The sequence below is a fragment of the Cryptomeria japonica genome, chromosome 11, assembly GCF_030272615.1.
Source record: "Cryptomeria japonica chromosome 11, Sugi_1.0, whole genome shotgun sequence".
NCBI classification, from domain to species: domain Eukaryota; kingdom Viridiplantae; phylum Streptophyta; class Pinopsida; order Cupressales; family Cupressaceae; genus Cryptomeria; species Cryptomeria japonica.
In genome coordinates this window covers 290,868,752-290,895,174 of record NC_081415.1, presented here as the reverse complement: position 1 = coordinate 290,895,174, position 26,423 = coordinate 290,868,752, and the positions used below count along the sequence as shown (strand labels likewise).

Here is a 26,423-nt window from a genome sequence, read left to right as displayed (position 1 = left end):
TAACTAACTGACCGCCGTAACTCATTATTACCGACGACAACATAAACATAACAACATAACATAATGATTATTCCCGACAACAGAATGGCTGAGCATCACATATTTCACCTACAGATACATATGATGGACTAGATGCTTGTATGCAAACAATGAATTCATAATGGAATCACAAATGCTTAAATGTAGAAAGCATGCTTGCTGTCAGATCTATCAGATTAGTATGAGAACCCAGTTTCTTCCTCTCTTTATAATTACCCCTTAGAGCACAAAAACAATGATCCAAACACAATATTGAAAAGACTCAAAAAGTATGATCCCTAAATATTCTGTTGTTTTCATTGTTTTTGCTAGAAATAAGACAGTAATTGGATATCATGCAGACCTCTGAGAAGCAGGACCACTGAAGAGAATTACTCCATATAATCATGACACAGAATAGAACCCTTCAAAATCTAACCTGTTGCTATGTGATAACCGGCAACAATGAATAAAAAAATATTATGTATCATTAACTTGAAAAAGTGACATCAAAATCAAATCAACCTAAAGATTCAAAATGGATGATCTCTAAGTTCTAGCTAAAGTGTTTATTTGTTTGCTGTTTTCCCTTTGTACTCAGTTATCATGCGGTATAGAACCCTTCAAAATGTGACCTGTTGCTATTTGATAACTAGCAACAAAGAATAAATAAATATTACTCATCATAAATGAGCCTTGCAGCAGGGTTTATAAAGTCAAGCATTTGCGTTGGCTGGATAAGAACAATTTTAGCACTTGTATGGGAATATACTGCAGACATAGAAAATAGCAAACATAGTGTGTCAGAAGAGAAACCAAAATACATATAAAGCATAAACACCACCACAAAAGCTAACACAATTCAAGCATTCTTGTGAGTATATTATTTGTTTTGAATCTCAAAAACTAACCTGATATCTTCACGCAGTTAATCTTCCAAGCAAAAATCCAGTAAACACAATGGCTCCAAACCACTTATTGGCAACAAACCTGTTCAGACAAATGTAAAAATTATAGAAAAATTAGATTATTCTACTAAACTTTTGATTTGCCTTCCAATATCAACACTCTATTACCACAAGGTATCACTAGTCTTAATATAAATTAAAATTTATGCAAATTATGAAAGCCTTGGTGCCAAGGACCATAGTATGCAGCTCATCATTTTTGCAAGGTACTAAAAAATAACATTACAGAGAGCTCAGTGCCAAGGACCATAGCAAGGAGTTCATTCTTTGCAGAGTATTAAATGTACTATTACAGAGAGCTAACCCTCATTGGTATGTAGAGCAGGATACTAAAAGAATTGATGGGACCTGTGACGTTTAAGTTATTGCTTTGAACTCTTTCAATTTCAAACCTTCCAGCAGGGAAAAATTTATGTCTATCCTAAACCTTCTATCATAACATCAGAAGGGCAAGACATTAAATATCAATTGTCAATACATGATCATCAGAATTGATTAAGTTCAGATAAATCATATTCAAAAACATGTTTGCATGACCATGAGAACACTAAAGTGATGCCTCATATGTCATGAAAGGCTAACCATAAACACTTAATTAATGCCTGATATATCAAGAGAACCTAATTATACAGAGTTGTACTAAAAATTGTAAATTTAGGTCAAAACATGATGCAATCTCTGCCACTGCATAAAGCTCTATAATGACTTTCCATGCTTCAAACGGGACAAAAAAAAACAGAGCCCATGTGATGAGCTTATGGCCTTCAGAAGTTTGTATCTATAATCTAGCTAAAACTTGTCCCCTGTAACCAATGAAAGATTGAGAATGGAACAAACATGTACACCAGGCTTACATGATGGATTTGAATTGGACTCGGCCCATCCTTGCAACAGCTGAAAACAGAGACAGATTCAAGGTGGTCCAAACCTGTTACAAGGACATCTTCTTGATTTTGTTTGTTCTACACTTGCTCTATTGATCATTTCTAGTAAGCTGATTTAATTTCAACACAATAAAATATTTAAACTTCTCTTATAAGTTCTTTTTAAACATAGTTCTTGATTTACAGTAAATTTTCATCTTTGATAAAAGATAATTGCATTAATTTTAAAAGTATGTACAATAAACCTCGTGTGAATTTCAATTTCAACATTTTAAAAAGCATTCATAATTCTATGATGAGCTCTTTCTAAACATAGTTCTTGATTTACAGTATTTTCCTTTTGATAAAAGATTACCACAATAATATGAAAAGATAATTGAATTAATATTAAATATAAGTACAATAATCCTTAGTGGACAAGCAGAGAATAATACAACTGAAAAAAGCAAAACAATAGGAAAGGCCTATAGTAACAGTCACATATACAACAGTACAAAAAAAATTGTGCTGGCTATATAGTGTCCACAAAAGTGGTGAAAAATATTTGTGCTGGCTATATGGTATCCACGAAAGTAGTGACCATCTTAAACTTTATATGCCCAAAACTACAGCATTATATCATCAGGTCAGCCCTTGGGAATGCATGCACTACCTATTATTGTGAGTAGTGTGTACAATGCATGTCGGTAGAGTTCCATATTTTGTGATTGTGGTGGATCCACTCCTCTCCCCTCCTCACTAGTTTCTCTGGCTTAATTTTGAGGGTGCATAGGACATCAAGAGGAGTCCCCATGGTATTTGCAGCAAGCAAATAGTGAACTGTTCTCGGTTATGCTGCATCACCTGCCCTACCTGATACATTTGTTGTTAGGTCATGAGAATTCCTTCTATTCTCTGTGTGTAACTTTGAAGGCTCTAATAAAAATTTGTTTCGTCAATTCTAGGCACTAGATCTGCTTTAAGAGATAAACTTGCACCAACAAGTCATTTTTGTTTTCTAGGGTAATATGCACTAAGGACTTTTTGCTTGTTCACTTGCTCTTGAGCAGTCCACTGATGTCAGGGGGATCATTAAGGTTGATTGTTGGGTTCTCCGCTGCTTTATTTGCCAATCATCTTTTTGGATGTCATTAAATGGATGAGAGATAAGGGATCTTGTTCTTTGCATAGTCAATGGATAAGACCAGGTTGCTTGAGAAAATAGGAAGAGTAAGGGTTTTGGGTGACCCTTTAAAAGGTCAGCAGCATGCAGAGCAGATGTTGGCAGAGCAGGGACCATGTAGCTACTTGAACATGGGAAAGGTATTACTGATTTGGCAGCGTCATTTCCTTCAGTTTCGAAAAGACAAAAGTGTAGGAGAGGCAGTTAACAGATTCAGCTGCAGCATGATAATGTCACTTTCCAAGTTAATATGACTGCTGCTTCATACAAAAATTTAATCAGTATTCTGCTAAGTTGGAGAGAGAAGCTCAAAACTTTTCATAGCAGGAATGCTGGCAGTTCTGTTTCTCCATCATTTATAAGTTTTCAGTGGGTTGTTATCACATGTCAACATCATTTGCACCATTTCAACTCCCTTTATATAGATTTTTCAGGTAGTCTGTTACTGTTACTTTTCATTCTTCTCAGTAGCTAGCAGGGTACCTAACAAGAGGATATCAATGTAAAAAGACCCTTCGAATATTCTACAAGCTTTGCACTACTAGTTTGCAAGGCATTGGTCCTGTTGTGACCATTTCACACTATTGGTTGAAAATTTTGTACACTTGGGGAAATATACAAAATTGTGGTTTCAACCACAGCACACGAGTAAAAACTCTCCTAATTAAGGGAAGGCTCCCCCTATCTAACTACAACTTGGAAAATAAAATGGGATGGGACAGCAATCTTTCTTCTTTTTTTTCAAGAAAGACAATATCCTTTTCTCTTCACAGAAAAGGATAGCGATTGAATAACAACAGTAACCACTTTCAAGTGAAATAAGAGAAAGGAAATGAAGTTTCCTGAAAGCACAAAGACTTCCGTCACTTCCTTCGGGACGGGACAACAATATCAAGCTCAAAGACTTGACTATTGGAAGTCCTATCTACCCTTTGCTATACTAAATTTTACAACGAATAAAAGATAACAGCTCAAAGACTGAAATAATCTATTCTTACAACACAAAGACAAGAACTAATGCAAGCTCAAAGACTTGCTGCTATTTCTTATCACACAATAATTTTTTCTCAAAAACAGATGCAAGCTCAAAGACTTGCTGCTCCTTCAAGAGAGTTTCCTATTTTAATTAATCTTCTCTACTTGCAGCTCAAAGACTTCAAATCAGATTGGACTAAGCTCCTTTAGAAACACTTCACATAGAAGAAATAAAAGATTCAAACTCAAACACGTAGCTCAAAGACTCAAAACTTGAGTAATCCTTCTTTATTATTCTTCAAAACCTTCAATTCACATACATAAGCTCAAAGACTTCTTGCTGTAAATTTGGCAGAGTTTTTGCTTGCTTTCCAAAAGATGAAAATTACAATGGACCTCTCAAGTATTTATAGAATAGGAGCCTTGAGAAAAAGGTGGGAGGATCTTAACTAACTTGAGAGATTCTCTCAACCACCAAGACTCATCCAATAAATAACTAAGACTTCATTAACTAACTAAGAGTTACTCTAACTAACTAAGACTTATTCAGACTACAGTCCTAATCGGACACAACTTGTAGTTATCTTACATGTAATTACAAAAGTACAAGTAATGTGTAACTTGCATTTTACATAAACTGCTTTTACATGCATCTTGTTAAAACAAAATTACAACTAAGAAATTACAAAAAGAGAGAAGATTCAACTAAGTGCTGAAAAACACTTAAGTTGAATTTTGTGAAGACATGAATCCTTGAAACTTCCGGATGCTCGCTTGTAGTTCCTCGGGATTCGGTTCATGAGTGTTCTTAACAACTACCATAGTCTTCACAATAGTGTCGTGGCAGCGGAGAAGCGCGGAATTGTCTTTATCCAAGATGGACTGAATCTCATGCAAAAAGGCTTGGTGTTTCATCAATGTTTGAATTGAAACTGCCGAGAATTGTTCACTCCTCCATTCACCATGAATCCTCATCTGTAAATCCGCAAGAACCTCTTCTTCTGGAATTAGTTCTCCATCCTGACTTACTATATTGCAAGAGGCCCTTTCAAAATGTGAGACAATACCTTGCTAAACTTCATCCCGGAATTTCCTTGCATCGCTGATCTCTTCGATGAGGGATTTAAGAACAAGAGTTTTGTTTTCCATGAGTTCCTCGAATTCCAAGTACATGACACTGGAAGAAATGATGGCGTGATCCTGCAGGATATTGAGCTGTTGTTGGGGCATGGTACGCCAGATTGCCAGACTTTTCTCAACACTTTCCAGATTCTTTTTGAAAGTGTTAGAAGTCTGATCCAATTTCTCCTCAATGGTTTCCAGCTTAGACATTATTTGAAAAATGTCTTTTATCACTTGCACGCATTGATCATATAGAGTTACTCCCTTCAGCAGCAGGTTTTGTGATTTTATGGATGGCTGCCATGAGCTGTCGATTTTCTTCTTCTAGCTTGTTTTTCTTTGCAAGAAGATCGTCACATCTTTGCACTAGTGAAGCAACAGAAAACTGAGCATCATGTTTAATAACCTCATGTGTTTGCTTGCCCAATTCTACCTTTGTAACCTTATAATCAGCAGCTGACATTTCATCAAGTGGTTCATCTGCAATAGGTTCCACAATTTCAGCTACTTTCATCTTGTTGCTATCAACAGTTACCCTGGAAATAGTCTTCGCCTTCTTAGCAACTTTAGATCTGGACTGTTTGAGTTGCTGGTAGTCAAAGGCATCAGGTGAGATCTCTTGCTTCTTTCTTTTCGGGGTGAAAGAACTAAGCCATGGACGCAAAGTCATCAACTCACTTCCTGTAGCAGCTGTAGGCAAAGGAGAAGCAGTTTCTGTTTGAATCACCGTGGTCACCCTGGGAGGAATATCTGTTTGAATAGCGACTATGTTTTGCTCAGTTACCAACGGACATGAAGATTGCCTCATGAATTCTTCAAAACCAGAAGTGGAAGTGTCAATTTCTGATAACTGAATGCAAATGGGAATATCTTCAGGAACTTTCAACACACTTTCTCGCTGTCGATCAGGAGAAGGCTCGTATGCTGAAATGGGAACTGCATTCTGAGGAGACTCATCAATGAGCAAATCAGGAGGAGAAAGAGGCGTCTCAATGGAAACTGGAGGAATGACCTCGTGAGGCATGTCTAGAACTGGAGACTTAGGCGCATCATCAGATTGCTGCCCCTCTTCTGGATTATCCAGATCGACCACCTGAACATGGAACCGTGATTTCTCCTTCCCACGAGTAGTTGTTTCTTCAGGTGGAAGCACTACTGCACGACTAACTCGTAATTTGATCCTTGTGCTTGAAGATGAAGCACCCTCCTTATTATCAATCTGAATCTCAGACTTCCGTCCAAGAGGCCCTGTAGAATCATCTTCTTTACCAACCTTGATTTTGATAAGTCTAACAGCATTGCTTTTCAACCATGCGTTAGTGTTGGCCAAGATAGGCTGAAATCTGTCAAGAATGGAGACGCACTCTTTATGTGACCATTGGATCAAAGGAAGTGGAGCTTCCTCAACCCTCCGTGAAGTGTATTCAGGATCAAGTATACGCCCGTCATCAATCATCCCTTGTGGGATATCTGCCAAGTTCAAGTCAACAATTTGCTCAACAGTGAGCCTGCAGTAATCCATCTTCAGAACTTCAGCTTCTGTGCGGAGATCTGCCCAGATGTCTTCAATGCGATGAACATGCACAAAGGATTTCTTGATCTTTTCCTTCATACCTCTATAATCAAAATCAGCTCTAGGTTTGAACCTCTTAAGCTTGATTTCCTGCAATTCAACCTCCATGGCCTTAGCCTTCACAGATGTGACAAGGGAGTATCGACCAATTTTCAGTGGATTTGTGCTGGAGATCCCCATTCCAACCTTGTGTCTAGCAGACTGAAGAGTATGAACAGCCATAATCTGTCTTCCCAACTCCATAAGAATTATCCTATCGGTTGGGTATCTTGGAAGCATGTATGGTTGTCCATCATAGCACCCAATCCTCATGTAGGTGAAGGTGGGAAATTGCAGGAATAAGCACCCATACTCAGATACCTTGACCCATGCCTCATCTGATACTCGTTTATTTCTGAGATCCATGTCAAACTGACACATAAAATATCCAAAGAACGAGTCTTGAACTCTTCTGAAATGTAGTCTGCTAGGTTTCAAAGGCAGCTGGCCATAATATTCCCAAACTGGTATGAGCGAGCGATCACCCTTGGTAGAAAGACCTGGAAAGTGTCTAAGTGATGCTGCTAAATATACCAAATAAGAATTCATAAAGAAGGTCATAGTGGTAGGAGCAGCTGCAAGTTGTTCGCACAAAGCATCGCTGATGATTTCACCCCATGAAATGTGATGCGACTGCCGTATGAACATGATGAATTGATACATCCATGGCTCAAAGACATTAGAGTGCTCAAGGCCTAACATTCTGCTGAGAAGAGTGATGGTGTCTCCTATCTCCCACTTGAAATCACAACGGTACAACTTTGCCCATCTTGAGAAGGAAGGACATGGCTCATGAATCCACCTATTGATGTGGCGCTTGCAATCTTTTTCTCTTTTCACATAATACTCTGCTGCACTTTCTTTGGTGATTTCCATATAAACAGGTGCAGGAGGTATTTTGAAGACCTTCTCGATTGTATCCGCATCAAGACGAATTATGGCTTCACCATCATCATTTTTTATGACTCTTGACTCTTTGTCAAAATGATGGGCGCATGCAAGAACAAATTCAGGTTCTAGGGCAGCCACTGGGAAAGAAGACGCATGATGGATATGGCTGTCCAACAGCCGCTGCAAGTTGTTATCCTGTGGATCTTCTACCCTGTGAATGAATTCTGCCATATCAACATGCCCTATTTTTGTGTCCCTGATGCGATCCAATGGAGAAGATACCTGGGAAGGTGCAACCTCATTCTGGTATTTGTCATATTTGTATTTCATTTTCTTTGGAGTTGGCGATGCCGGCAAATCTGACATTGATTGCGAACCTGGAATGCTGTGATGAAGACTTAAAAGGGTTAAGGCCACATCATAATCAGCTGCAAATATCATTCTTTCTTTTTTCAAATGGGTAAAACTTTGATCTCTGAATTTCACGGTTTTGTGAGAAGAAGAGGGAAGACATGTAGAAATGGGAAAATCTTGACTTTGACCAATTTCGGATCTTGGGGGAATTTTCGCAAGTATACAAGTTGGAAAGTACATACATGCAATCAGGATTTTAAAACCCGAATACAAGTATACTTGTAAATTCGAAAATGGAGAAACGGATGAAAAATGGGATTTTGACTTGCGGGAAATGATGGAAATGGAAAGTGCGGATATGGGGAACGTGAATGGATAGAAATGGGAATATCCGGGATAGTCATTTTCATGAAAATGGGAAGATCTTTTCAACATGTAATCCGGTTTTCAAAACACGAATTTGCAAGAGAGGGGTATTTCACATTTTTCAAGTTTGGAAATTTAACCATAAATGATTAAATTCCTCAACCGTAGGGGAAGAACAAGAATTTCCAGCGAACTTGTAATCGAGATTAAAAATCCCGAATACAAGCTAAGATGGAATTTTGAGAAGAATAATGCAATTTAACAATTGCATTTCAAAGGGAAGATTTCTTTCATGAAAACCAATTTTAAGGGAAAAACAACACATGCGAAGAATGCAACAAATAACGAAAAATGAAGAAAACATGAAAATAATAAGAAGAAGAGAAGAAAAGAAGAACATACCTTGATTGGAAAATCAAAATGCTTCTCCAACAATGCAATACTTCTTGAGATGAAGAAGCAAAACTGGACTATTAAACCCTTATCACGTTTTTTTGTGAAAATGCCCCCAAAAATGGCAGCAATCTTAAACTTGGAGGAGTAAAATGCCAATGAAAGTGTTCATTTCAAGTTTGTTGAAGCAAAACGATCAAAGTATTTGCTGAAGCAATAACACCAAAGGTGTTTGAAGAGGAAACAATGCCAAAGGTTTAAAACGCAGCCAAAGAGAATCACGTTTTTGCCAAAAACGTGGTATTCAATATTCATTCAATGAACCATTAAATGATGCGAAACCAATCCCATGCTCCACGCCTTGGTAGAAAAGGGCAAAACGATTTAGGAGTATGCAAGATGTTAAAGATTCAACCCCTCAAAACGTGGCATTAATGATTCACGTTAGGAAAAAACGTGGTTGCTGTTTTTAGGGTAAAAACCAGCGAATTTGTCCTTGAAATGGCATGATAGATGTCCAAAAATGCAAGAAGATAGGATGCAAACCCAAAACGCCTCCTTCATCCAACGATTCCTCCACAAATTTCGCTTTGAAAAAGTCTAAAATCGCTTCCCTCTTGCATTTCGGGTTTTGAAAAACAAATGGCAAGTTCGTTTTCTTCAAAAGGGAGCAAATCGGGTTTTGAATACAAAATAACAAGTTCGATTTGCACTTTTCCCTCTTTCATGCTTAAAATCGGGTTTTGAATATAAAACAACAAGTTTAAAATCTCACTTTTTCACTCATTAAGCCAAAATCGGGTTTTTTTGGACAAATGACAAGTTTAAAATTGTCAAAAATGAACTTTTATGTTAAAATCGGGTTTTAAAAGACAAACTGCAAGTTTAAAAATACTTGTAAGGGGGAAATAAAATCCCTACAACAAGTATTAAACACTTGCACACATGTAATGGGGATTTAAAATCCCTATTTCATGTGAAAACCATTAAAGTAGGGGTTTTTGGACAAACTGCAAGTTTACTTGCAGTTGAGCTAAAAAACCCCTATTTTAACTAAAAATGACCAAAAAACAACAAAAAGATAAAAACATTAAATGGGAAACTTAAAATAAATTACAAGTGACATATTTGAAATAAAAGTGCACATGTAATTGGTCAAAAATTCCCCTACAAAGACCAAAACAATGAATATCATTAAAACTTGCAGTTTGAAGAAAATTCTCCACCTGCAGTCTGGGTTTTAAAACCCGAAATTGAAGGAAAGGCATAGCAAACGAAACCAGAATTGGACGAAATTTGAAACGTAGTTCGAGAATGGACTGAGGATTAAGCCAGTCCAAGGATTAGTCAAAATTCCACCTCGAGAAGCGTGCCATAGAGTAATAATTTTTATTTTTTCATAAAAATTTCATTGTAGTGGTCCTTCATTTTTGGAAACAAAAATGAGGACAACACACACATCACTCCATAAAATGGGGACCCCCCTCTTTTGCTTGCAGTCTTCGGTCTTAGATAGTTTGGTAGCAGTCCAATCCTTTAGTTTGAGTGGAGTTGAGTCAGTTAGCTCTCAAGGCCTGAGCAATGCGATTTATGATGATCATTTCATTTGATCATCAGCATCATGGGCCTTCAAAATCAGAGATGGAATGCTGAGTCTAAGTATGGGGAGTTGTGAAACGAAGTGAAATGCTTGAGGAGAGGTAGTCAAGGCATAAAACGATGATGGATAAACTATGTAAATTAAGGAAAAGCCCTTGAGATGAGTGAAGTAAGTCAATAAAACAGCAAGATGGAAGAAATCAGGTCACTTCCAGTGACTGTTCAAATCCTTGACCAGTTTCATTGCCACTTCCAGTGACAGCCTAAATTTCCGACCTGCCTCTACAAGCATTGCCAATTGATGGTCAAATCTCCGACCTGCTTGATGTCATTTCCAGTTGCTGGTCCAAAGTCCGATCAGGTTGAAAAGATTCATATATTTGGTGAGATCAACATTTCTTGAAGTCAATACCTTAATGTTTTAAAGTTAATGATGTTTGAGATGAGTGAAGTTGCTAAGGGTAAGTGGAAGCATATTGAAATGCTAAGTGAGCAAGTTGCACCCATACTTTGGTGTCACTTCCACTTGATCCCAAAATCTCCAATCTGCCTTATGCACTTCCAGTTGGAGGCAAAAACCCCGATCATTTGCTTCACTGCCAGTTGACCTTGAGATCCACAATCATTGCCAGTAGTGCTTCAAAAACCCAATCAGCTCATAAACACTTCCATTGGGAGATGAAAAGCCCAAACTTCTTGAAGATGACTGCCAGTTGGAGTCAAAAAGCTTGAACTTATTGCATGACTTCCAATTGAAGGCTAAATCCACGCCCACTTCCACTTGAAGGCAAAATCTACGACTTATAGAGAAGACTTCCAGTGAAGTGTAAAAATCATGACCACCATTCAGCGGACCCCCAAATCTCTGACCACTGTCAGTAGGACCTCAAAACTCCGACCATGCCAATAGTACTTCCAATTGGCCTTGAAAAGTCTGGCCTAGGGTGTAAACGAGAGCAATTTCAAGATATGATCAAATGAGTAATCAAGGATGTTAAAAGGATGTAGATGACAAAGGTTGGAAGCCTTCACTTCCACTCGAGGACTAAAACCACAAACAAGGCACTGTCAATGTCTATCCAAAAACTTGACCCTCTTGATAAGACTTTTAATGAGGGGTGAACAGTCCGATCACCTAAGGCCACTTCGCATGACCCCCAAGATCCACAAGGAGGAAAGATATGTGTTTGCCGCCAAGGTGAAGGAGGGAAAGACGGCCTTAAAACAAGAACAATCCAACTAAGCATTAACCGTTGAGAGTTCAAATTCAAGTGAAAAAATAAAAATATTAAAAGAAAACAAGTCGGCCTTGTGGACAAGATGAAATTGTAAAACATTAAAGGAAATCAAGTCGACTTTGTTAGCCCAAAAGGTGCCTCCCTTCAATGTCTACAAAGAATGGATTGACCATTGCATTTGATCAATTATCATTTGCAAGTTGATTCTAAGAGCAGCGATTTTGTTTCAATATCAGGCAGCGATCTTTTCTTCCAGCAATCACAGAAAATTCACCTTCAGATCAGTGAGCATGTGTCTTCATCTTCCAGCAATCAAAGTGTACTTGCCCTCCAAGACAGCGAATTTACCTAAAAGGATAACGATTCTGATCAAACAGGACATAGAAAACTTTGTTCCCATTCCAGCAAATCACAGCAAGCTTCTTTGATCATCACCAAGCAGCAGTGATACACCTCCAAAACACAGCAATTTGATAAAACAAGACAAGCAAAGATCCAGCAAATTCTCAAAACAGAACAGCAGACCCTTAATCAATTCGCAGAAAATAAGGATAATTTTGCCAGATTAAGGGCTGATCTGAGATAACCAGATAGATAAACATCCATTTGCAGGTCTGAATTGAGTTTTGTGGTCATTTTTATTAAGAATCAGACCTAAAGTTGTTGCTGATACAGCTACAGGCTAGGGTTTTGAAAGGGTTTCAGTCATGAAAATCTCTTTTACATCATGTTTCAAAGCCTTTGAATTGATTGATTACATGTTTTTAATGGAGAATTCATGACAATTGATGATTATGTCCAAGAAAAGTCTGATTTTACAAGGCCTAGGGTTTTAGCAATTTGAGAAGATTTTAATGAATTATCAGCCTTAGAGAAGGAAATTGCTAACCTAGTTGATTAATTTCGGCCTTGTAAACATTAATGTCATATTGAAAACCCTAACTTAGGTATTTCTTGCAGGTAGAGCATGGCAGCCCTAAAGGCAGGAGCAGTTCCAAGGCAAACCCTCATCAAAGAGGACCCTAAGGGAGTGATGCCTGAATCAAAGATCACATCATTGTGGAGCAATGTAGGAGACACCAACCTAGGTTAGATTGACATGAAGAAGTTTCAAGGTTCCCTATACACAAGCAAGGCTTCTGGATTTTTGAAGAAGATGATCAAGAGCGGGTTAGTGCAAGCAGCAGGATTCCTTCCAGCTATCCAATAATGAGTTGATAGTTGAGTGTGCCAGACACTATGATGCTAGTGCAAGAAAGATAGTGGCACCTGATGGAAAAGTAGTTGCCTACCTATCCGAGACAGCCATCAACAAAGCCTTCCACATACCTGATCACAAAGGCATGGTTTACAAGAGAAAGGAAGGAGCACAAGCGATCTTTGAAGACGATCCTGACAAATGCTTAAGCATAAGTAACAAGTATTGGATGTTGAAAAACAGGGCCGACATGTCCAAGATACCCAACACGCTTCATAGAATTGATTTTAAGGAAGAATTTGGTGATTTGATCACTTTGCTCAACTGAGTTATGGGAAGTTCTCAAGCATCTCAATTTGAGAATTGGATGTTCTACTTCATGGAAGTACTGCAACCGGTGGAGAAATGATCAATTGGGCAAGAATCATAAGTAACAACCTTGATCTATAATTGAAAAGGCTTGAGCACACTAAAACATTCTACATGAGTTCATACATCATATATTCACTTGCCAAAGCCCATGAATATGCGAGATTGATGTATAGAGGCCCAGTTGGAATTGGAGCAGGAGAGATGAGAGCATGTGAATCCTACACACAGCTGCATTACCCTATCAAAGCACATTTCAAGAGGGTGAACGATGCTTTCACCATGAACTTGACAAGAACACTATAAGGCAGCATCCACCAAAGATTATCCCCGTAGGCGAAGGAGTTAGTAAAGAAGTACAGTGCTTGGAATATCCAATTTCCCAAGTTCACCTATATAAGAGTTCAAGGATGCTCTTGTCCGCCACAATGTTACCATGCTACCCAACCGATAAGATGATACTATTGGAGTAAGTGAGATAGTTGATCACCTATGACGAAGCTCGAAAAAACCGACACAAGACAAGGATTGCTTTTCCCATCTCAATTGGACAATCAATAGAAGTGTGCCCTTCCCTATAGGCAGTGAAGTCAGAAGAAGAGTTGAGGTCCTACCCTCTCATCCCATATTCTTCTAGAGAAAACTTTGATCCTTATGGCAACATGAGAAGAGCTAATGGCAGAAGGAACAGGCATAAGCTGCAATTAGAGGACTATTGGATGAATGCCCAAGATGATTTTGAGATAAGGAAGAAGATGTGTTCTAGACTACCAATTGACATTGTCGGGAGTGTAGAGTTCTCAACATTCCAGATCAAGCACATTATGATGGAAAGCACCTCTAGCGCACTTATGATCGAGAGAAAGACAAGAAAGTAGAAGTCAATTGGATTGATGTTAAGATCACTAATTTGGGAGACTTGATGAAGCCAGTCTTAGCCTATGCACGAAGATGGGCAAACATTCAAACTCATAAGTTGAAGAGCCAAAATGCACAGTTGACATTTGATTTGATGGAGATTCAGACTCATCCGATGAAGAAATAGAAAGTATGAGCGTGAGTGAAAGTGCCACCTAGTCAACTCACTCTAGAGGTTCCAAGAGGAAAGGAAGTCATAAGGAAGGATCAAAACACAAAAGGCATAAATTAGTTCAAGTCGTCCTACTAGTGCCTCATCCATACATGAAGTTGAAATGAACCAGACAGCCACTAAAGAAAGTCAACCGCCCGAGGGAAGCATAGATCAAGGTGTGAACGAATCCATGGAGTCTACGATTCAAGATAATAGATGTAAGAAGACAAATAAAGGGAAGCAACCCCAAGTACAAGACAATCTATCAACATAGAAGCAAGCTAGCAACAAGGCAGTCGAGGATGACTATGTGGAAATCGAGAACAATGATGATGAGGTAATCTCTCCACCCTGAGAAGATCAACATCTCAAGGAGGTGCAAGTGGAAGAAGACCGATCCACTATCCCGGCATGGCTTAGGGAGAGATTAGCAAAGGAGATAATAATAGTAGACAAGGAGCCTATAGATGATTTAAACAACTTCCTGAATAGAGCTAGAGAGACAATTGAAAAGAAGGATACCAAGTTGTCCAAGATTACAAAGGATAATACAGAATCTCGAGTTATACAAATTGCCACTCCGAGAGTAGACAAGCCAGAAGATGAGATCACAATAGATGAGTATCAATTGACTTAGGTTCTCCCACCACCAAGCAGGCAATCGAAGATTTGAATGACATAGTGAAGACAATTCATGATATGTCATAGGTTGAGGTAGAGAAGAACAAGAAGCTTGAGAGAGAGATGAATGCCTTGAGAAACTATCTACAGCAACTCAGAGAACCAATAAGGTAAAATAATCCCTCAAACATGCCTCCACCACTGCTCCCTCCAGACTCAGTTGACAATCTAGAAGAAATGGGGATTTCAACACATGCGTTAATGAATTAGATGGAAATTTCCTTCAATAAGGTGAATGCATTTGTAGAAGAGCTAGTGAACATATTTGATAAAGTTTCAGGTGTTCTTGACAAAACTCATGTCCTCATGGCTGCTTATGATGTTTTCACTTACACCAAAGATTACACCATCCCGAGACTATAAGCATGGATGAGCTTACCCAAGTAGACTTTGTTGAATGTCAGTGTTGAAGGAAAGGCAATCATATGACTTCCAACGTTGTTATTGTTGATGTGTTTTTTATGACTACGTTGAACACAGAAAAAAGTTACCAACAGTCACCTTACTCTCTCTTGATCAAAGTGCCATTGTGTACTAAGATTACAAGAAGATCAGACAATCGACTCCAAGGTTCTTATGTGCAACGGATGTGACTCAGTTGGCTGATGTGATATATTGGTAATCTAAGGGACCTTACGTACTCTCAAAGAAGGTTAGACAATTTTGCAACTTCAAGGAATTAATTCACGAATGATTTAGCAATGAAGGGCTCGTTTTTTAAGATTTTAGGGTTTAAAATTTGCAAAAAGTAAAAAGGAAGGGTTGAGAGTGCTATGCTAAATCTAATCTAACCCTATGAACAAAGAGACAAGGATCACTTGTGTTAAATCAAACCACACTTCGCTTCACCAACACAATACAACTACACGAAGGTGGTGCAATCTTCCAAGGTTGTGCAATAGTTTTCACATCACCAATGAAAGTCATCAATTTGAACAACATTCACAAAATGATTTAAGTTAAGTTCACACATATAAAAGGCTCAGACTAACCTTGCAAAGTTGGCAACAATCAACTGCAAACAAAAGGTATGAGCACGGATTTCACAACAAGCAACCTCATCAAATCCCGTTCATCAAAATACTTGAAAGCAAATCTAATATAAATGAAGAGAGTGAGACAATGCAAGTCATAAAACAACACATGAATACACCAACAATTTGAGCAATGTATTAAGTTAACTGCTTCAAAACTTAGAGCAACAATCTCAGAATCAATCTCTCCTCCTTTACAAATGAGGGGGGTCACCCCTTTATATAGGCCTCAAACCATGAGGACATGCAAACCCTAATTAGGGTTTTCCCCCAAAAAATTCCCCACACATGATGAACAAGGTGGGAATCTACAATAAATGCCCATGAAACCCATATACAATTAATTCAAACATGCCTAAAATATCACCCATTTGTGCATTAAATGCACCACTTACATCAAGTTCGCCCTATATGCAATGAATATCCCATGCAAAAATCGTTCATGCTGCCATAAATGCCCATCATTCCTTCATGCGACAGCAACATGCGAGAGGAATCTGTCATAAAATCATAAATGTGGCGGTTGCATGCAAAAGATTCTTCGTAAATTCAACATGCATTGACTGGGCCGGCACTTAGTCAAAATATTCCAGCAATAAGTGTGCCACCACTACTCGGTCAAAAGATTCTCGTCTAGGAATGGACGATAGTTATCTTGTTCATTAATGGCATAAGTGATAAATTTGGCAATGACGGCCTCCAATTCTCCTACGGAGACACTTGGCACACTCTCAATCTTGAACTCCATCAAGATGATTTCCTCTTCGCTCTTGGAGAAGTTCTCCCATTCCACCATCATTTCCTGCGTCTTCTTCATTGTACTGGAAAATGAAGAAACATTCTCAAAATGTTCCTTGGAAAATGACCCTACAAAGAAGAAATCATGCAACTGGGCTCTTAGGAAGTTCACTGTTACTCTGCCTTCATTCAGCTTTTTCACGAACAATGCCTCAATTATGCTGATAATTTCTTCTTGCACCCGTCTAATTGAGTCTTTTAAGGCTAAAGATTCCATGTTGAACCTTTCAAAGATATCCTTTCCGAAGCAAACAGTGTAGAACCATCGTGGAAAATCATAAATCTCATTCCCCTGAATCACTTTCCCATCAATTAGTGCTTGCTTTGGAACTTTCATTAGGGCTCTAAGTCGCAGAATGGTCACATCCTGACCAATGTGAACATCCTCTCATAGACCATCCACCACTTCTAGCCTGTTTAGAAGGTCAACAAATCTAGGGTGAAGAAGAGCCAACTCTTCAATGAATTTTCCAGCTGCAGCGAAGACATCTTCCACCCATTCCCTAGAATACTAAGCTATTTCCCTGATGGTTTCAATATCATTAATGACTTCTTTAGGAAGAGAGGGAGGAGGAATGAAGGAGGGATCTGCCTCCCTAAGCGGATGTTTGAAACTTTTAATATACTCACACAAGGCCCTATTTTCACTTTTTAGCCTTCTACATTTTTCTTTCATTTTCTACATCTTCTCTTTCATAACCAAGGAAGATACTTCAAAGTCTTCCATAGCCTGTGTCGTGGAAGCGCGCCCCAAATCAATTTCCCTAATCACTTGGCGCAATTTCATTTCTATCCTTATCTGCCACGGGCTTAGCTAAATGTAGAGCCTTGGATCCAGACTCATCTTTCGTGATATTGGAAAACTTCCGGGAAGCCTTCTTCTTTGCTTGTTGATCCATTCTCTTCAAAAGTTCTTCCAATTCTCGTGCTGGATCAATTTCCTTTTCTGGTTCCTTCCTTAGTCTATCTCTTAGCCAATCAGGAGTGGAAACCGATTGATCTTGAATCTCCTTCTGCACATGTTCCTGTGAAGTGTCCTCCATTTCTTCAAGGATCATCTCTACGAAACTGTCCTAGTGTGGCCCTTCTGGATGAGAGGAAAGTTCTTGCATTTGCATCCTTGGCTGATTTGGCCTGTGTGAAGCGCTGATACTGAGAACATCTTGTGCTGAAGCGCTGTCAGGAAGATTGCCCTATGGCGGATTTGCAGGATTTTCTTGTGCAAATACTTCTACCTCCCGCACGCTAGAAGAGCTAGCCAATGATTGAATCTCTTCCAATCTTGCCCTTTTCTACGGTGGCTCTTCCTATTGGACTTCCTGTTGAATCTTCAGCCGGACTTCTTTCTTCCTTTTTGTTCTTGGCCTTTTTGGAGCATTCCTTTCTTTACTAGGCTCGACTTCTTTCTATCGAACTTCTCCTTCCTCAGCTTGAGCTTGTGAAGATCCTTCAGTGGCTTCACTATGGGAATCCAGACTTCCCATCAACTGGTAGCTTAGGCGGACATTTCCTTCTTTCAACTTTCTGAGATGTCGTTCAACCTAATGTCTGGTGAATTTCAAAACGAGTATAGCCAAAATGTCTATATCATCAATTTTAGGCTCTGACCAATCTAGAAGTTGAATGGGCTGATCTTTCACCTTTTCGAATTCTGGTTGCACTAAGTCCGAGTCCTCTTTGACCTAATCCGGAACTTGCATTATTTCACCCACCCTAATTGTGTCAAGGGGTAGCCTGGAAACCATTTTCTTCCTAACCTCAAGGTCATCCTTGGCGCCTGCCCAATGATCTTCTAGGTGAAGCTTGTGCACAAATTTTAATCCAACAACCTTCCTGATTTTACAATATGGATCATAATGAGATCTAAAGGTGTAAAATTCCAAGCGGTAGAATGCCAATTCCTTTGTTGCTTTCTCAATTGCTGCCAGGTTCGGGCACACTTTGTTGACGTGTATTTTGTACACTATCAAACACAAAATAAAATACCCAAGGGTACCTTATCCTCTCTTGAGTAAAGCCTCTAAATGCTGAAGATATCGCGAAAAGGATCAATCAGGGTGACTTCAAGGTTCTTTGCTGTAGGATCTCTACGTGTGGATAAGCTCTCTGTGGTATGATGTGATTTGCTGGAATCACAAGGGGACTTACACTTGATGACTGAACTTCTGATTTGCTTTGAATATTGCTGGAACACAGGATTTTACTGCCTTAGATTTGAAAAAAAGGGAAAAAGACGAGGGTGAGGAAAGGATCTAATCCTAACACTAAGAATGTAAGAGCAATGAATGATCTTTGATGGAATTCTAACTAAGTCTTGTTTTGACATCACAGGACCATCTCCACAAGGTTAGTGCGATCTTCGAAGGAAAGCTTTATGATGTTCAAATCATCACTGCAGGCATAGACACCATCAGGTTGATGCATATCAATGAAGAAACGACAATTGAAGTTAAGCTTAAGCTGAATGATTCCAGATGACTACACAAGGCAAGTCTGCAATCAACAAACTGCTAGTAGTATGGATATGCGGCTTTCACCATCAATCAAGCACATTTCTTCCACTCATCTAATAACACGAAATCAAATATGAGAAGTATAGAGACCATGCAAATTGTCGAATCGACCCATAAATTTCACCATTTCTTCAATGAAGTTACAAGTCTTTTACAACAACATCTTGGCAACAATCTTTGCCTTCTCTCTCTACTCTACTCTAATTGCTATTCTAATCACCTTCTAACTACTCTCTATCTGTCTTCTATTAACTGCTTGTAACTCTTTCTATTTCTTTCTATCTATTCTAACTCTCTAACTTACTACCTTTACAAAATGAAGAGTCCGGGCTTATATAGTGCCCTTAATACAATTCGATGGCTAAGATCAATTTGAGATCAATGGCCAAGATTCAATAATGAAAACCCTAATTAGGGTTTGTTACAACCATTACATAACATTTAATGCTCGACCAATGAAATAATTGTATTAATTGGACACGTCTTCTCTGGAAAATTCAACCAATGGATAGCTGGGGTAGGTACATCGAAGTTTGTGCCACCTTCCATGAGTTAGGTACATTGAATCTGGACATGCTGAGGTGGACCACACCGACTGGAGAAGTGATGACTAGGATGCCACCTCGTCTGACACTTGTATCTTGGTAGATATTCAACTTGATGTTGTTGAGAAGCTAGCTTTAATTAACTCTTCCGAAACTATCTGCTTCTTCAACGAACCCTTTGCTCTGACTTCTTGTGTCTTTGATGTGCAGGATGATTGATGTACCTCACCTTGTAATGTTGGATTAGAAGAGGTCGCCCTTGTTGATGTTTGATCAAAGAAAGCCATCCTTGTCGATGCTAGACTGGAGGAGGTCGCCCTTATCCTTGCTTGATCGTCCTTGATGAGAACCTGCCGACTTATAGATCCTCCGGGCTTTGAAGTCGCCATCTTGATACCTACACAACATTTCAAAATTAGTAATATATCTTGAAATCTAAAAATTAAACTTTAAAAGGAAGATTCAAGATTTTAATTAGGAAACTTCATGATAAATCTTGAGTTATCATTTCCTAATTAACCATGTAATACTTAGATTTTTCCAAAAAATGTCCAAAAAATCAAACCTTGAATAAGGGTGTCAAGATGATTTCGCCATACCTCCTCTTGAGAATTAACTCTAAGAATGATGCAAAAATAGGAGAATTCGCTAGGCAAAAATGTAGATCAAAGCTCTCCCTTTAGCAAAATGCGCCTCCTTTAGTCTTCACAAGCATCAACTCCACCACCTCTAGCTTCTCCAAAATCTGGAAATTCACCTTCAAACTTGCTTAATTTCACCTTCAATCGTCTGGATTTCACTCCTCAAAATATGCTCTTCAAGTTCACATGAGAGATAATGCAAGAATGATTTGAATTTGCTAAAGAACCTCTCCCATTATATAGAGCGCTTACCTTGATCCTTGTTGAGGCCGACCTAGCAATTAAGCCTTAAAATAAAATAAAAAACCACCAAGAAGAAGAAGGCCGACTTGATAAATAAAGACAAAATAATGCCTTGTGCGCTCAACCTTTAATCTTTTAATTATTTAAATCCAAAATTAATTTTAGATGCCTCCACAATAAAAGTTCGATTTTTTGAGGCTCAAAATTAATTTATTAAATGCCAATATGTTCTTTATTAAATGCCAATTTAATTAATTTTTTTCAAATATTTCGAAGTTGGCAAGTTTGGCATCTCATGCGATTTGGAGGATATTAATGTTTAAAATATGGTAAAAAATGAATGAATGCCACTAACTTCGCCCTAGTCCCTTGGAGAGCGACAGGAGCGAACTTTTAATTTAGGCCTTGCATTCCTTATTTTCCACGTTCAAAACTTCATCTAGGCTTTTAAAATGGCATTTTCAACTGGAGTCTTGAGTTTAATTCACTTGATTTTAAGAAGGGAAGTGTATTAGAATATTTTCGCTCTGGACCCTTGGAGAGGGACAGGAGCGATTTTCCATTTTTGGTCTTAATCCTTCACCTTTATTTGTCAATTCTCGTTGTGGGCTAAGCAATGATCCCTTTCATTCATTTCATGCATGCCTAACTCGTTTTTGCAAGGCAAAATTGATTCTCCAAAGATTTTCGCCCTGGTCCTCCAGTGAAGGACAGGAGCGACTTTTGCATTTTAGCCCAAGATTGTCAAGTTTTGGAGTCAAACCTTTGTTCACTATGCCTTAGAAGACCTTTTCATCCTTGCACAATCTTGCCTTAGCGTAACCTTGGAGGGAAGTTATTGGTTTTGTAAAAATCGCCCTGGTCCTTCAGTGAGGGACAAGAGCGCTTTTTAGTCCATTGCACAAATTCTTGATCACATCAATCTTCAAATTACCCTCCAGGCGTAGAATATCACACTTCACTACCTCTTGAGTCTTGGGAACAAAATTATCAATTCAAAATGTAAGGTAAATGGGCACATTTGGAAATTTCGCTCTGGACCCTTGGAGAGGGACAGGAGCGATTTTCTTTACTGTCATCAAAATTTGCAAATCTTGTATCTCAATTCCACTTCAAGGCATTTTAAACACTCTTTCAAACTTGCGCCTTGATTTAGATTTGTCCAAACTTGGAGAGAAAGGCTATATATTAGGTTTTTCGCCCTGGTCCCTTGGAGAGGGACAGAAACGATTTTGCAATTTCAAACTTATCCGTCCTTTGCTAGCCTTCTAAATTATCTTCCACAAGCTAAACATGCCTTATTCCATTCGTTTCAATCACAAACTTGCCTTGTCTTTTGCAAGAAATTTGCACTTTTGGAAAATCGCTCTAGACCCTTGGAGAGGGACAGGAGGGCCTTTTGCCCTCTAGGTATATTTCCTTGTTCTTCAAACCTTCAATCGCATCTAAGGCATAAAACATCATTTTTCCCTCCCATCCAAGTCAGGTTTTGCCTCAAAATCTCAAACTAAGAGGACAATCTTGAAAAAAACGCCATGGTCCTTCAGTGAGGGACAAGAGCGCCTATTGTCACTTGGGTTGATTTCCTCCTTTGTGGACCACTCAAATTATATTCAATGGACAAAACATGCCCTCCTTGATCTCTTCCAATCATAAAATTGTCCTGATCCTGCAAGAACAGTGCAAATTTGAAAATCAAGCTCCGTTCCTTCAGTGAGGGACAGGAGCGAACTTTGTCACCATGATCAAATTGTCTCATTTTTCATCTCGAAATTCCTTTGCTAGGGAAGATTTCATCTTACTTGATGCTATGAATAAGAGTTAATGTCCAAGAAAGGTCTAAAATTGTGCATATAAAGAATTTCGCCCTGGACCCTTGGTGAGGGACAGCAGCGAATTTACCCTTCTAGACAAAAACTCCATCATTTCATTGTTTTTAATCAAATCTGGATGCTTTATCACGTTTCTTTTCGTCCTCCACCATGCCTTTGATATCTTAATTGACCAAACAAGGTCAAAAATGACTCTAATAGGTTTTTTCGCCCTGGACCCTTGGTGAGGGACAGGAGCGATTTGCCTTAGACCTCCTGAGAGGGTCAGGAGCGAAATTCGCTCTGGATCCTCAGTGAAGGACAGGAGCGAAATTTGACTTTTTGAACTCTCTATCAGGATAATTTTTATGGAATATAACATTTAAGTATAAGTGACAAGTTGTATTCCATATATACTTTCAGGATGTTTGAGAGTGGTTTTAGACCTCCATGAGTTATATTGCAAAATCTAGTTTTTGGAGGTTTTTCAGTTTCCAGACTTAGTCAAATTTCAGGATCAGGACATTCTAGACTTAGCCAATTTTCAGGATCAGGACTTTCAGACTCAGCCAAAATTTCAGGATCAGGACATCACTCAAGCCGGACTTGCTATCCATGTGATCCCCTGGGCAACACTCAAAATGCAAAGGCTAACGGACAAAACCCTAAAAGACCTAGAAAACAAACCCTAGAAAGCAAAAAGCAGGGGTCCCCATTTGCAATGGGGCGATGTGTGAAAACATCACAACACACTTCTACATAACCACCGAGAACAACTGGGAATTCAATAGACAACTTTCTTTTCTTCTTCTAAATTTGGTCATAGGTCGTCGATTGCCTCATAAGCTCCAACAACACGAGTTTATCGGATGGATACCTCGGTAATTTATATGGCTAGTGCGAGAATCCCTGCGTCCTAATATAAGTGAACTTTGGAAACTGCAGGAATATAGCCCCAAACTTTTGTACCAAAGCCCTGGCTTCTGGCGACACTCTCTTGTGACGTTTGTTCTGCATAAATCTAGTCAAGTACATGGTAAAAGTGTCATTCGCCAGTTTGAAAGAATTAGTGTTGTAGAGGTGTAGCTGAGGATAACATTCATGAACTTTCAGCTATGCTAGTCCGTAGCCCATGACCCCTTTTCCCTGCAAACCATCAAAGCCGCCCATCCTTGCAAGTGAATAAATCACATAGGAACTCATATAGAAAAATTGGGTCTTCTCCGTCAAATCTTTCAGCTGTTCATACACATAATGGCTGATTAACCGAGCTCAATCCACTATTCCATTGGCATTCATGACTTCGCCAATATAGAAAAACATCCATGATTCGAAATTTATGGCATGTGGACACCCCATTATCTTGCTTAACATCATTATCAAATCCACATACTCATGCTTGAATTCAAAAATGGTGAGCGCCTTGGGCATTTTGGAGATGTGAGGCCTAGGCCTCTGCAACCAACTCTTGTTGATGATCTCTGCACATCTGTCAGGACCTGCATCGTATACTGCCTTAGCTCCATTCATAGTCCTGTAGGTCATGGAATGATGTGAAGGAATTCCAAAGGTTTCACCAATAGCTTCCAGAGTCAAGTTGGCCAATAGCTTGCCACTTGTTAAAATAGCCCTTCTCTCCAGATTGTAGTGTTTTGCGCATTCCAAGATCAACTCCGAACATTGAATAGATGGAGGAAAACCTGGTGCCGCAACAATCCCACTTTTGACAATCCTAGCAGTGCTAGGTGATGGATTATGCTCTGCTGTCCCAAACATCCTAATTCGAAAAGCAGCCATGTTGAATGTCCCCAGGTTTGTGTCACTGATTTCCTTCCATCTAGACACCATCTTGGATTCCAGAAGGAATCCCTTCATTTCAGCTTTTATCTATGCCTACCCAGTGATGGTTGCCACCTTCCTTGATTCTGCCATTCTAGGAATAAACTAACACCTCTTGCGAACAAAGCTTCTTGAAAGGAATGAAAATTCTCAAATCTGACTTTTTGCACTTTCTCTCCAACTTTTCTTTCTCCAAATTCGCATGAGAAATGAATTGTACTTGCACGTTTATATAGAATTTCTCCAACATGCTGCTAAGTTGGCAAAGGTCATTTTGGGCAGTTGTTTTAATGATGCGTCATAGTTTCCTTTCCAACATGTCATGCAAATGAGCTCCACCATTGTAGTTGAACTCCAAAAAGGAAATTTCTTTTAATGCCTTGAGTTGTGCGTCATGATTTGGAATATTCTCTTGCCAACTCGCCAACCTTCCATTTTTTGAATTTTGGAGGGATTTTGAAAGATTCACTTGAGATTCACTTTATCCATCCATTTGGCAAAAACAAACCCTAGGAAAGAGAAAACTTCGGGAGAGAGAAACTTTGACTCAGGAAGACTTTTCTTGAAGTTTTTTGAGCTTTCCTTGTTCTGGAGCATATTTTCAATGATTTTCCACCATCTCCTATTTTTTAGGAACTTTCCAAAAATAGGGTTCCAGGGCTGAGGAGAGAGTAAATTCTCTCATGAATCCAAATTTGAAAGAATTTTGAAATTTGGATGTGATTTGATGCCTAAAAATGGATTTTTTTAAATTTATCCCGAGGGGATTTTTTGTTTCCTATCCATCCTTGGCCCTCAATTTGCTCTTTGCCTTGGAGAATTTTCACCTTCTTGAATTGGGCATGGAATCCACTTGATGAAGGAATTTGATTTCTCTTTGATTTTCCTTGACCCCTTCATTTTGGCACCCTTATATCTACTTGGGCACTATTTCCCTTTGAGCAAGGAATTCTCAATTTTCCAAGTTTTCCATGTGAACCCCCATCTAGCGCCCTGCTTCTTCCCTGGACGCTAATTTGCCTAGGTGATGGAATTTCATCACTTTGAAGTTTTCCATGCTATGCACTATTTGGTGCCCCACCTGTTTCTTGGGCACTAAATTCACATTGTCAAGGAATTTTCATATTCTTTCATTTTTCATGCCATCCTTGTTTGAGCACTCCTATTTGTGCATGGGCGCCATTTTACCTATGCCAAGGGAATCTCCACTTTTCTCATTTTCGATGTCTTCTTGATTTTGGCGCATGTGACCTGACTAGGGCGCTAAATCACTTTGCTGAAGGAATTTAATCATTTCTTGATTTTCCAAGGCAAACCAATTTTGGCGACCCTCTCCACACTTGGGCGCTAAATTCACATTGTCGAGGAATTTATGATTTTTTTGCATTTTCCATGAGCACCTTGATTTGGTGCCATTCTCTATGCATAGGCGTTGATTCACCTTGGTGAGGGAAATTTGTGATTTTGAAGTTTTCCACAAGCAATCCACTTTGGCGCCCTACTACTCCCCTTGGGCGTTGAATCCTTTATGCCATGGAATTTCATCATTTTCAAGTTTTTCCATGCCCACCTTGTTTTGGCGCCCTTGACCTTCCTTGGGTGCCAATTTGATTTGATGGAGGAATTTTGATTTCTTCAAGTTTTTCCTTGACTCCCCCAATTTGGCGCCCATACCTAGGCTTGGGCGTGGAAATCATTATGTGATGGAATTTTAGCATTTTAAGTGCTTTTCCAGACTTAGCCATTGTTGCACATCTTCCAGATTTCAAGATGCCATATTGAGGAATTGAAGTGGATTTTGCCAGACTTTGAATATTTTCGTGCTTTCCACTTCTGGAAAGGATGTCCACACTCGGCCATTTTTAATCCTTTGAGCCTGCTTTTTAACTTTTCTGGATTTAGATATGTTCAAGAATACTCAGTCTTCAGTGTCTTCCTGTGAGGAACCTTTTAGAATAGACTTTCCAAAAATAGAAAGTGTTTCAAAATGTCAGAGATAGGGCAAAACAGGACGTAGGGACACTAAAAAATGAAACTTACTAAAAATAGAAATTACTAAAAATAGTAGGTTTGACTTTCGGCAAAACAAAGACATCC

The 26,423-nt window shown here is 39.0% G+C and overlaps 1 protein-coding gene across 1 annotated transcript in view; it reads right to left on the bottom strand.

Annotated features, from left to right (window-relative positions):
• Positions 1–311: 311 nt before the first annotated feature.
• LOC131061198 (uncharacterized) overlaps positions 312–26,423 on the bottom strand; it is a 79,528-nt gene continuing 53,416 nt past the window's right edge. Inside the window, exons 7-8 of the mRNA XM_059214562.1 lie at positions 930–1,008; positions 312–789 (exon numbers count right to left, since the gene is read on the bottom strand). Of these exons, the coding sequence (XP_059070545.1) occupies positions 939–1,008 (70 nt within the window). The 3' untranslated portion in view covers positions 312–789; positions 930–938. The remainder of the gene's footprint in view (positions 790–929; positions 1,009–26,423) is intronic.